This window comes from Stegodyphus dumicola, chromosome 8 (assembly GCF_044657685.1).
Source record: "Stegodyphus dumicola isolate Sdum_Otavi_A_Nest chromosome 8, ASM4465768v1".
NCBI lineage: Eukaryota > Metazoa > Arthropoda > Arachnida > Araneae > Eresidae > Stegodyphus > Stegodyphus dumicola.
In genome coordinates this window covers 149,662,052-149,676,270 of record NC_140775.1, presented here as the reverse complement: position 1 = coordinate 149,676,270, position 14,219 = coordinate 149,662,052, and the positions used below count along the sequence as shown (strand labels likewise).

The window sequence follows — 14,219 nt, the reverse complement described above, 5'->3', positions numbered from 1 at the left end:
ATTAAGACTTTTAAAGACACTAAAGATTTTGGAACTCGCGCCAAATATATTTATGCTACTTTTTTCCCCATTCTTTTTCTGTTGAACTTGTTTTACATGCCCCATACGTTCCATGGTAAAACTTGCAATAGGGAATTTTTAGTGCCCCTTTCCCGGAGTCTAATTATATTTTTATAATGTCCCTTTTTGCTTGATGTCCTAAGCACATGCTTATTTTTTGCTGGAGCTTTGCATATGAGAAAAACCAACCCTGTAGCTAGTCCAAACCTGAGTCAAACTACAAGTATTCAGCAGTTATAATGATCTTTCCTCTGGTGGAGTGTAGATATGTGCAAAAATGGTAGAAAACAAATTCAAGAAAACTGTAATCCATATGGCTGTTTATTGTACGATTGTAAAAGTCTGTGTATTAAAAGCTGCATTTTGAAACTCTTCCAAGATGAATAGAGGGAAAAAACAATCTGAAAGCTTTCAAGTTTTATATTATTACTCCCAAAGGGGTGTTTTTTCATGAGAGATTAATAACGGAATTTGAAAATTGAACAGAAATTCAATGTCATTCAACACAAAATACCGTTAGACAGTGTAACATCTTTGCTTTGCTACATTACCTACATAATACCAGTAAGAAATGTAAAGAAACTTCGTGTATTAAATAGCTATGCTTGAAGATGCATGCAATCTTTGTGATAAATTTGAAAGGGATTTTCTAAAACAGTTTTTAAATGTGTTTTGAGCAAGGCTGTGGAGTTCGACAGATTTTAGGGCAAAAGGAGTTGGAGCTGGAGTCGCTAAAAACAGGTCGACTCCGACTCCAGTTTTTGTTGAACAGATTGAATTTGGAATGAAATTAAAATGAATTGAAAAAATTAATGACAAACTGAGTTATTATTTTTATTTATGAACTGTATATATTAATAAATAGTTATTTTCTATTTTATTGACATATTAATAAAAATAAATATAAGAGTGAGGGATGGATGTGATATATTCCATTAGTGATTCATTTAGTTACCTCGTTTAGTTACAAATCTCAGTGGTAAATTTAGGTGAGCAGCAATAGCAGCAAGAACTCCCAAAATTGATGCCATTCTTGGGAAACAAGCAGGAAAAGAAGCAATTATTGATCCAGCAATGCGATAAGGAAGTGCATATTTGACGATAAGGAGGTTTTTAGAACTGAGAACATTTTAGAAGATATAGATAACCTTAATGTGTCACTAACATAAATACTGTGAAATGATCTTGCAGAATTGGGAACTTTTCTTTCTACACCGTATATCACCACGAAAAAGCTGCAATCTGAAGAATTGACAGGAGGTGAGAATGGAAGTATGGGATTGTTCTTTTTGAAATGGAGGGTTTATTGCAGAAGGAATCATTTCTTCAATGAAGAAAAGAGAAACTAGTTAGCTAGACAATGAGATCTTGATGAGTTCAATATATGTAGATCCGAAGCACCAAATTTTCTTGGATGACAAACAAATTAAAAAGGCAAAGAAAGCCATCTATGAACTTTCATTAAGAATGAAATTATTTTCAGAACAATTGGAGAGTTCGAATCAGGAGAATCAAACTGCAGACATTGCAATTGAGTATCTATCATCCTCTTCCAGTGATGAATTAGATTTGAGAAGTATTCTTAGATAATATTGAAAAGGCTAAGGCAAAGTGAATGAAAATACAGAACCAAGAGCCTTTAGATATAAAAATGAAAAAATACAAACAAGATTTTTACACAGCCTTTGAAGAAATAGGGAAATATGATTGCACTTGCAAGACACCTCTTTTAGAACTTATAAAAATCTATCCTGAGAAGTTGAAAGAAGTAGTAACAGCTCTTCCTCCTATTCAAGTTGTGTAGAAAGACTCTTCTGAGCTCTAAGTTTATCAAACTGGATCTATGGCCCTCCAACAAAGAAGATCTTGCCGACGCTATACTGTTTCTTAGAAGTAACTAAGGGCAGTTTTTCAATTTCATAATAAATGGTAATTAATATAAATAATTTCCTATGACATCGATTTTTTTTTTCTGTAGCATCTATTACTTCTTTTATATTAAAAAAATAAGCTGTAACCCATGTGTATATGTTTACATATATATATGAGGGAATTAGAGTCAGCCACTTTCCTTACCAACTCCACAGCCCTGGTTTTGAAGGTTGGCAATAACGTTGAAATAAGTGCATTGAAGTCAGAAAGGAATCATTTCTCATATTTTTATACAGCAATAATATTTACTCTTAAACTCAACAAATCAGTAACTTTTATTAATCTATTATTTTTCTAAAAGTGAGATAATATATTTTATTACCTTGTAACTGAAATAACAATTCATAAAAATAATAATTTTTTATGCAAGCACACATACTAGTACAACATTTATGGGAATATTTCATCAAAGAGCAGAGTAATTTGCTTGTAGTGTACTGTCTTATTGTTACTCAATAGTACATTTAACCCTTTCACGCCGGGAGTATGATATATGGGTCATTAGGTAAACCTCTTATGCGACGGCATGCCACTTAGCGTAACTCGCCTTGGAGACAGTGTGTTGTAGAAGTACAATCAGAAGACGTGCAAGTAGTACGCAGTGTAGGGATATTTCAATTCGTTAACCCTAACTTAAAAAGAAGTTCAAGTTAATCTTTGGATTATGGTAACCTGGCGAAAATTTGGCGACCAACCCTGCTACAGCAACCTGCTAGTTTTGTTTTGGACACCATTTTGTTTTCACGAAGCAAAGGAATTTTTTTTTTTTTTACTCAACATTTTTTTCCAACAATCTGCTAGCCGAATTATGCTTATGCTAGAACTTTTATGCAACAAAAGTGCTTAATCACGACGAAGATTAGCTGCGAAATTGGGAGACAGTGCAGAATTGCCCACTGCTTGCCGTGTTTTTAAGAATTGCACATACACGGTATCCATGTATACGTCGACCAATTTTCACTTAAAAAAATCCCAGAATTGCACAAAAATGGCATTGCGCGCACTCTTGACTTTATCCATGTACACTGCTAAGGTCCTAGCTAGTAACGTTTATCGCCTTACCAAAATGTCGCCAAACTACCTGTTACCATATTCCAAAGATTAGCCGAATAATTAATCCAGGGAATCCATTTTAGTCACATGTAGAGGAGTTTGTTGATTTTGAATGAAGATGGATTTTCTTTCATCTTTTGTTCATAGAAATTATTAGTTTCTTCAACTAATATGTTCATTAGACTATCGAGGAAAAAAAAAAAGGTGAAGAAATAAATTTCATTCACATAACTTTGAATTAAGTTTACTTTTGCAATTCTCATAAATTTATAAGGCTTTAATTACTTAACAGATCAAGTTCATAATGCAGTAGCCACTGTTCTGGATTGTGAGGTGTAAGCAAGACAAACTTCCAATTCAGTCTTTGAGAAAATTTGGATATCAAAATCACTGTTCTCTCATGAATCTAGAGTTTTTAGTGTCAAATTAGTCATGCATGGGCTTGAATAGACACTTGTGGGCCTTACAATTTGAATATACAGTCAAAAGTCGTTAATCTGGACTCGTCGGGACTTCAGCGATTCTGGATTATTGATTTTTCCGGATTATAGATCATCAGTTTAAATCTGGTAAGATGGCATACAGAAATTACAAAATTAAAAATATGAAACCTTAATTTATGAAATAAAGAACAATTATGATTTAAAGAGTATCAAAATTTACAAAAAAAAAAAAAAAAAAAAAAAAAAAAAGAGCTTAATATTTATTTGTTTACTTTATTAAACATTTCTTTCAATGTAAGTTGTTAAAGTTGCTTCGCTTTATGTGATAATACTTTCTCTTTAATTATGTAAACAGACATGATTTCTTGTTCAGTTACAAAGTTCCGCTCTTCAACTTCTATAATTGCTGTGTCGAGAATACCGACTAATTTGTCAATCTATATTTTTTCGTTTTCAATAACCTGTTACTTTCTTCACTATCGGAAGCGAATAATGACGAGGAATTTGATTTAAATCATATCAAAGACGGAGTACATCGAGATGAAATACTACATTTAGTAAGGAATTATAAGCCAAATAAAATCAAATCATCTGCCCTGAAGATAAGGATAGTGCTGACAGATCAACTTCCAATTCATTGCGCGCCGCGACGTCCCCCCCCCCGCGGAGCAGTTTGAAAATGATAAACAGATTTCGAAATGGTTAGAGAAACAAGGATATGCCTTTATCAATTTTTTGCAGCAATTCCACTTTTTGTTTGATGGACATCGAAACATACTTTTGCTTTGTAGATCCTTTGGAAGCTCCAGCATCGGAAATTCTATTTGACACAGTCGAAAGTTCGAGCTTACTTTTATAAAATTGCTCTAACTCTCTGCAAAAAATAATAAGCCGGATCCAATTCGAAGATTAAAGAATAACACAATCTGCAACATTAACTGAAATAGATAATTAGATCATTTTAGCTTATACCGTCGGTTATACATTAAAAGTGCATGCGTAAATGTATTATGCGCATGCGCTCATGCATATGCGCAGAAAGTTTTGTAGCTTTGAGGTTCAGATTATAGATCATTCCGGATTATGGGTGTCCGGATTAACGACTTTTGACTGTATTATATATATGACACAAAGAGCAGCCATTTGTAACTAAACATTGTAACTTATGACATAGCTATAATTTCCACTTGTGCTACTTGACTTTTAGTGGACAGAAATGCGTATCCACTTGCCGAATAATGCTGTTAACAGTTTGTGTCTAGTTCCACAATTAAGCTGACAGGTTTTTCACGATTTTTCCTTTGTGTAACACGAATGTGAGTCAATAAAATGTCTTCTATGAAGGCATATCTTTTTAGGTATAAGCTCATATGTACTTTCCTTTAACTCTTGACCAGTTTACTGAATAAAACAGGAATATAAACTGATGAGTAAGAGCTTTTTTTAAAAAAAATTATTTTTATTCTGAGAAATAATTAATGTAGTGCCAAACAAAATTTATAAACTACTTACGTCTGTAGTGTGTGTTCCTGTGTGGGGAAATATCTATAAAATGTTAGAAAGAGCGTACAAAAAATTTAAGTTTCAGTTTTTTTTTTTTTTTTTTTTAAATTTAGAAAACTGATGGAATCAAAAATAATTTCATACGAAACAGGTATGGTGTCTTTTGTCAAGAATCAAATTTTTTCTGAAAAAATAATTGAAGACTTTTTTGCTGCTTGAGAAAAAAGACCCTGTCCTTATCTTTCTTAGAAGGTGTATTTTAAAACCACAGCTGATTTAAAATTGAACTGTGATTAATAAATATAAAATACTAATTATTTATTTGAACTCTGAACTGCTGCTTTATTTTTAAAGTTTAATTTGTGACAATAATTGAGAAATTCATGGTAATGATCATTCAGGTTTTGAATCAGGGGCAAACACACTGTGTCTAGAGGTTATAGCAATTATATTCTGATCTTTTAATGGTAAAATATTTGAAGCTGTCAACAAAGAGGAATGATCCTTTATGTTTCTCTTTCAGTTTTATTATGGAACATTAGTTTGTAATTTCATGTAGCAGTGTCACATATTGCTTTCATGATCCTCTTGAAAAGCTAGTGAGATGTGCCCAGTATGTTCGTTACATTATATTGCATGATTTACAAGGATTATGACAGAGGGATAGGAATTTTTTGGATATACTGTGCTTAAATATGTATATTTTTGTAATTTATATAATTTCAACAAGGTTTTCAATCCTTGGTATTAAATAGATACGTATAAATTGTAGATTAGATTTTAATCATTTTCTCTTTCAGATGGTTTAGTAGTCCTTAACAAGCCGTTTGGTATCAAAGTATATGGTCATGACAAACCAGGTAAATAACCTTTCCACTAGTTAGAAATATTTTGCTAGAATCTTCTTTTTTTTATTAATGTTTATTTATTTTTAATCTATTTATTAACTGACTGCAAATATACCAGTCTAGATTCTTCACTTCAAATGTATGTGTGGTAATTTTTTTGTTGTTTCTGTTTTGTTTTTTTGTTATCCCAATGATATGTGTTCCACAATAGACATAAATCTGTTACACTCACATAAAAAATGTCAATATTTTTCATCATCTTTATATTTAATGATGACATATTTTCAGCCTTTTACAAAAAATTTCAGTATAAAGTCATTTTAGGACAGTAAACATTTCATTAAAATATATGTTGTATTACCTATTTTGTAAGTATTGAAATGTTGGTGAATATTATGTGTATTAAAGTACACATTGAAGAATATGGACCATAAAAGTGTGGACCTACCTAATGCTTCAAATGTCAAAGATATGGCCATACCCAACAATTTTGCTTTAGTCAAACTCGCTGTGTTATCTGTGGGAAAAATTACAAAAGTTCCGAGTGCCTAAAACTAAGAGAAAAAAAAAAAAAAAAAAAAAAAAAAAAAAACCTCTGGTTTGTTTATTCTGCAAAGGTCCACACATCAGCAATTATTGTGGATGCCTTGTATATAAAAAGAAAATTCCGAAGTTTCAGAAGAAAATGCGGAAAATTTCCAAATTCCTTTACAAAAGACTGAAGAAATTTTCCTTTAACTCAGAAATCTCCATGTCAAAAAAACCATAGAAAATTGGAAAATAAAAAAGAAGGAAAGGAAATTAATTGTAATAATCAAAGAAATTTTCAAAATCATTCAAGAAATAAAAAATGCAAAAACTGTTGAAATATTATTGAGAATACTGAAAGCAGCTGAAATGTTATTCCAATAATTATCCTTGTTTTTCGCCAGGTCAGCAGCAAAGAAGAAACATCTTCCTAATTTAAGGGAATAAAAGATGTTTTCCCGACTGCCTGTATTGCTAGATGGTGGCACTTGCTTGCTTCTTTCTTGCTTTATCAATTGACACGAATACAATAGAGAAACAAATACAAAGAGAGATATTTCTTATGCTTAGCCTAATTTAACAAATACAAAGAGAGATATTTCTTATCGCTTAACCGTCCACCACACACGCTTAGCAAATTTACATGAGCATGCGCCCGTCGTATTTTACAACATCCGTTAGTTTACCGTTTTTGGCACGAAAAATGACAGAAATGAGTGAATGTTGATAATAAATTTGGTAAGAAATAAAATATTAATCTTATTATTGCAAAATACAAATGATATCACATTCAAATATAAATGAATTATTTTCAAGTTCTTATGTTAGTGAGATAGAAATGCAATGATGGATTTCATTATAGAACATTTTAAATTTATTATTTAATAATTATATTTTAAAATCGAAGCTAATTTTAATATTCATCAAAGGGAAGTGTAGACTAATAAAAAAGGAAAACACCTTGGTAGGAAAAACACTAAGTTTAGCATTCTGGAAGGAAACATACTTCTTACTGGTTAGAAAAGCATACTTTAAACTAACTTTAATATTTTTATTTATTTCTAAAAAATAAAAATGAAAGAAAATAAGGAATCGAAATCGCTATTGTTTTCCCATTCAAAGGTCTTCCTTTTCTTCATCAGATAATTCTTGAAGAATGCGAGCAAAATCAGCTGGCTGCACATATTTTTTTGCCATGAAAACTTATATAAAATTTACAGAGCCAAATGTAGTCAAATTAAAATAATACACGGCAATTAATAACACAAAATTACAAAATATTTGAATAAAAAATATTTTCCAAATTTTCACCCACGGACAGGCGCATGTTGTAACTTTCATGAAAAAGGTGCCACGTAGCACAAATTCCCAGTAAAAAAGAAAAAAAGGTCAAATGACTTCCTGTTGGCACATTCCATGATGTGGGGAAGGGTAGAAATGAGGAATAGAAATGACATTCAGATGTCTCGGCTTCGATATGTGAAAAATGTGCATTAAAAACTGAATTTGTCATAAATTTTGCGCATACGCGCATGCTGGAAGGTTAAATGATAAATTTCACCATTGCAGAAATGAGCTGACAATGAAAGTATATTTTCTTGCAGGCAGTATGAAGTTATGCATATTTTTTTAGATAAATTTGTTTGTCATATATTCTTCTATAATAGAAAAGATAAAAATTTATTTTTCATTTTGTAGAATAAAAAATTTCAATTAATAAAATGGGTCATTTCGGGTCAATTAAGAGCTTGAGTCCAAGGGTTTAGAAAAACTTTGTCACATTTTCCGGATTTTTATATAATTTTTTCTTTTTTTAAGTAAGTAACATATATGAAATATTTTAGTATGAAATGTTTTCTGTATGTTGATCAAATAGTTTGTTAGCTATTTATTTATTTACTGAATTTTGTGTAATGAATGTTATTATAAATTACTCTGCTTGTTTTCAAGGCTGCTCATATTGCTTACTGTTATTACATATTGTTATTTGTCTTGTGTATATGAACTATATCAGCCTGAATAATTTGTTTCTGCAATGTTTTGCCTATTGCTGAGTTATTTTTATTATTTATAATTTAATTTTTATTGTTTATTAAATGTTACTACCAATAATTTTTGCTAACACTCATCAAATAAATATGTCTCTATGTAGACTAGAAGAGAAACACGCTAATGTGACAATCAAAATCGTAAAAAACAACCTTATATTTAGCGTAGGTATAATGAAACACTCAATCGATTTCGAGGGCAGCTAAAGGTCCCTCCTCATCAGGAGAAAGAAATACATAGAAAGAAAATAGGAATCACAGAAACACGTGGTGCTTATCAGCACTGCACGTGGTTATAACTAGATTTTTAATCAGAGTTGCACTGGCCGCCTACTTTTACTGAGCCAGGCTGTCTGATCAAGCATAAAGAAATATTAGCGAAGTTAAAATAGGGAGCGAGGGACAAATGCACATTACGCTCAAAATCTGAACTTCAAATAATGGAAAGCAACCACTGAACGGATTTTTATACCCTCTGGTAGTACCAAGTGCGAGGAGGTAACGCCATCTATCGGCAAAAATAATTGAATTAAGACAGTAGAATTTTAAAGGCATCAGGAAGGACTGGATTGGACTTCAAATCATTAACTAAACTTTCTAAATCTTTGTGAATGTGAAAAGCCTCAAGAAAATCCAATTCGCCTATGGAAGAAGCCTTTTGGATGATTTTTGCAGACCCAAAATCAAAATTATGGTTAAAAGTCCAGCTATGATATGCTATTGAAGACTTGTTAATTTCCCCTTTTTTGACATAAGATTCATGTTCCTTGATACGAAACTTCAACACTCTTTTTGTTTGGCCAATATATCTTAAACCACACTGACATGATATACTATAAATTCCCCAAGAATTCAAGACAGAAATGCAATCTTTTAGAATCGAAGGGTGAATTTTATTAATAGGGGAAAAACCGACTTGAAAATTGAATTTCTGGAGAATCCGTGCAATTTTATAGCTAACAGAAGGATAAAATGGAAGCACGACAAGGTCATTGATATTATTTCTAACAGTGGAATGTCTTCTTTGATGGGAATCTGAAAATTTTTTGACGGCTTTATCAATAATCACGGGAGAAAATCCACGGTCAATCGCAACTGCTCTCAAATAATTAAGTTCATTGGTAAGCAAAGATTCAGAGGAACAAACTTTTAGCGCGCGGAAAACATAATAGTAAAAAGAAGCCATTTTTTGCTTAACAGGGTGGCATGACTTGGCATGGGGTGGTAAACAAACTGCAAAGGGTTTACTGTACAGAGTGGTGCTAAAATCGGTTTCATTGCGGATTATAAGAATATCGAGGAAGGGGAGGGAATTGTTGGATTCAATTTCAAGAGTGAATTGGATGGCTGGATCAATTGAATTCATAATAGATAGAATCTCGGATAAATCCTCTTTATAACCGTCAAAAAGTGCGAAAGTGTCGTCAACATACCGAATCCAAAGACGAAAAGATAATTTATCAAATAATTTCATCTCAAAATAGTGCATATAAATGTCAGCAAGTACCGGACTGAGAGGATTACCCATAGCCAATCCTTCAACTTGACGAAAATATGCATTTTGGAAAACAAAGTGGGTTTGACTTAGAGAAACTTTAGTAAGCGAAACCAACTCATTAATTTCAGTATGTGTGAAGTGAAATTCCCGAAGCCTAGTTTCAAGACAATTTAGTGCTCCTTCGACCGGAACATTAGTAAACAATGATTTGACATCAAATGAAACCATAATGGAACGAAGTGGGGAAATATTTTTAAGTTTATCAATTAATAAATAATTGATATTTATTAACAGAATCTGACTTCAACAGAATTTTTTACAGTGTGAATATTGTTATCAAGTAGAGGAGAAAATCTGGAAACTAAATATTTGGCCAAAGGATATGAAGCAGTACCTATGTTGGAAACAGTTGGTCGAAAAGGAATACCGGTTTTGTGGACTTTTGGAAGAGCATAAAGTCTAGCGCAATTAGTAATAGGCGGAATAAGTGATTTCTTCAACTGAGTTGGCAGAATGTGGGAAGATTTAATAGCACTTTTTACTTTCATGAGGTCCGAAGTTGAAGGATCTTTAGGGATCGAGCAGTATGGGCCTTCATTTATCAATTTAGAGATTCCAGTAATATATTAATATATGTGTGTTTGTCCATAACAACGATCTGTCCGCCCTTATCAGCTTTGACAGATCGTTGTTATGGACAAACACACATATATTACTGGAGTCTCTAAATTGATAAATGAAGGCCCATACTGCTCGATCCCTAAAGATCCTTCAACTTCGGACCTCATGAAAGTAAAAAGTGCTATTAAATCTTCCCACATTCTGCCAACTCAGTTGAAGAAATCACTTATTCCGCCTATTACTAATTGCGCTAGACTTTATGCTCTTCCAAAAGTCCACAAAACCGGTATTCCTTTTCGACCAATTGTTTCCAACATAGGTACTGCTTCATATCCTTTGGCCAAATATTTAGTTTCCAGATTTTCTCCTCTACTTGATAACAATATTCACACTGTAAAAAATTCTGTTGAAGTCAGATTCTGTTAATAAATATCAATTATTTATTAATTGATAAACTTAAAAATATTTCCCCACTTCGTTCCATTACGGTTTCATTTGATGTCAAATCATTGTTTACTAATGTTCCGGTCGAAGGAGCACTAAATTGTCTTGAAACTAGGCTTCGGGAATTTCACTTCACACATACTGAAATTAATGAGTTGGTTTCGCTTACTAAAGTTTCTCTAAGTCAAACCCACTTTGTTTTCCAAAATGCATATTTTCGTCAAGTTGAAGGATTGGCTATGGGTAATCCTCTCAGTCCGGTACTTGCTGACATTTATATGCACTATTTTGAGATGAAATTATTTGATAAATTATCTTTTCGTCTTTGGATTCGGTATGTTGACGACACTTTCGCACTTTTTGACGGTTATAAAGAGGATTTATCCGAGATTCTATCTATTATGAATTCAATTGATCCAGCCATCCAATTCACTCTTGAAATTGAATCCAACAATTCCCTCCCCTTCCTCGATATTCTTATAATCCGCAATGAAACCGATTTTAGCACCACTCTGTACAGTAAACCCTTTGCAGTTTGTTAACACCCCATGCCAAGTCATGCCACCCTGTTAAGCAAAAAATGGCTTCTTTTTACTATTATGTTTTCCGCGCGCTAAAGGTTTGTTCCTCTGAATCTTTGCTTACCAATGAACTTAATTATTTGAGAGCAGTTGCGATTGAACGTGGATTTTCTCCCGTGATTATTGATAAAGCCGTCAAAAAATTTTCAGATTCCCATCAAAGAAGACATTCCACTGTTAGAAATAATATCAATGACCTTGTCGTGCTTCCATTTTATCCTTCTGTTAGCTATAAAATTGCACGGATTCTCCAGAAATTCAATTTTCAAGTCGGTTTCTCCCCTATTAATAAAATTCACCCTTCGATTCTAAAAGATTGCATTTCTGTCTTGAATTCTTGGGGAATTTATAGTATATCATGTCAGTGTGGTTTAAGATATATTGGCCAAACAAAAAGAGTGTTGAAGTTTCGTATCAAGGAACATGAATCTTATGTCAAAAAAGGGGAAATTAACAAGTCTTCAATAGCATATCATAGCTGGACTTTTAACCATAATTTTGATTTTGGGTCTGCAAAAATCATCCAAAAGGCTTCTTCCATAGGCGAATTGGATTTTCTTGAGGCTTTTCACATTCACAAAGATTTAGAAAGTTTAGTTAATGATTTGAAGTCCAATCCAGTCCTTCCTAATGCCTTTAAAATTCTACTGTCTTAAATTATTTTTGCCGATAGATGGCGTTACCTCCTCGCACTTGGTACTACCAGAGGGTATAAAAATCCGTTCAGTGGTTGCTTTCCATTATTTGAAGTTCAGATTTTGAGCGTAATGTGCATTTGCCCCTCGCTCCCTATTTTAACTTTGCTAATATTTCTTTATGCTTGATCAGACAGCCTGGCTCAGTAAAAGTAGGCGGCCAGTGCAACTCTGATTAAAAATCTAGTTATAACCACGTGCAGTGCTGATAAGCACCACGTGTTTCTGTGATTCCTATTTTCTTTCTATGTATTTCTTTCTCCTGATGAGGAGGGACCTTTAGCTGCCCTCGAAATCGATTGAGTGTTTCATTATACCTACGCTAAATATAAGGTTGTTTTTTACGATTTTGAATGTCTCTATGTATTAATGTTGCTGTTTTTATTTAAATCTAATAACTGAACTTCGATACAGAATATCAGAAAGTTTATCATTAAGTGTAGATTATTTTTGAATGAAATCATTAGAGAGTAATAAAGTTGCATTCAGATAACCATAAAACATAGCTGGAAATTTCTTTAGCTATCGTTTTCCAGTACTATTTAGATTTTTTATTATATACAATTGATAAATAATATTTTCATTATAGTTCAATATACTATGTAAGGAATGATTTCATTATTTCTCTTCTCAATATGATGTACTACCTCAAGTGATACTGTGTAGTCTTTTAAAAAGTATAATCTATGTTGAGGATTGTACATTTGATACTGCATAAATGGTATTTGTTTTAGTTAACAAGGTGTCAGTCTTAATTATGCATAAAATTGCCAAATGTGATAATTGGTTTATGCGGTAACTGTGGAACTAGCACTATGTCATCACTAATAAGAGGAAGGAATTAGTAATTTTCAGTTGATTATTTTTTTTTAAAGTGTTATATTAAAAAGAAAGAATAAGAATGTATTATTGAGTTTGACAGTTGCCAAATGATGAAGAGACATAATGAAGTTCTTTCAAGACGAAAGTATCATTCATAATGAAAGACTGTTCTGTAGGCCATGAAATGAAACTAGATTTTACTTCCACCAAATATCGAAGGACTTAAATGGTGTTGTAACAGAAGATTTTGTTCTGAAAAGAAAGAATTGTAAAGCAGATGCTGGATTGAAGGCTCAAGTTCCTAACACCAGAATTCTCTCAGTTATAACTATGAAAGAATTGATCTTACAACTGTCAGTTGTAATAACTATATTAGTTTATATTTGTGAATTTCTGTGTTAGTGTCTTATTTATTCATTTACTCTGGTTTTAATAAAACAGCCATTCTTTTCATATATTTGTATATTATCATTAGGGTTGCTATTCATACCTGTAGTTTAGGTTTTGCAGTAGTATACATGTTTGAAGCCAAGTGGCATTGAAAATTATTGCATAAATTTTATTTTAAACAGTTTATGTTGAATATTAATTCATATAATTCTATATAAAGTAAATTTTTAGTTAAATATTATATTTTTGAAAATTTTCTTCTAAGTTCTTAGAAATTTTTTAATTAAAATTTCATTTTAATAAGAAATTTCACTTGAAACTAATTATATCATCTGAAATTATAGATTTTTATTTTTAAGGATTATTTTTCCTGAGCTACATAAAGAATTTTTTACTTATTTATTTTTTAAGGTGCTAGGTCAAAAACTGGGCAGAATAATGCATCATCAGTTCCTGTATGTGATTTTACTGTAGAAGATGCTTTACCACATTTGAAAAATTATTTAAATGTTTCTAATTTATCTATCTTAAAATCAGCTGAAAAGTAAGTTTTATTCATTGTGTGAGATAACTTCCTAATTAGATACAATTAAAAATCGATTTCTAAACCATAGCCAAATTTTGGCATCTAGCTGATTCAGATAAGTGTTATATGTAATCTTTGATGCCATTTTAAATACACTTTAGGGACATTATTTTTATTTAATCCATTATCCTATATGACTTAATGAATCTAGTAAAATGTGAATTAAT

At 31.9% G+C, this 14,219-nt stretch overlaps 1 protein-coding gene across 1 annotated transcript in view; it reads left to right on the top strand.

Moving 5' to 3' along the window:
- The window catches only part of LOC118204468 (mitochondrial mRNA pseudouridine synthase RPUSD3-like), a 47,890-nt gene that overhangs the window by 13,415 nt on the left and 20,256 nt on the right, over window positions 1-14,219 (top strand). The window contains exons 2-3 of the mRNA XM_085822564.1: window positions 5,792-5,851; window positions 13,878-14,010. Of these exons, the coding sequence (XP_085678690.1) occupies window positions 5,792-5,851; window positions 13,878-14,010 (193 nt within the window). The remainder of the gene's footprint in view (window positions 1-5,791; window positions 5,852-13,877; window positions 14,011-14,219) is intronic.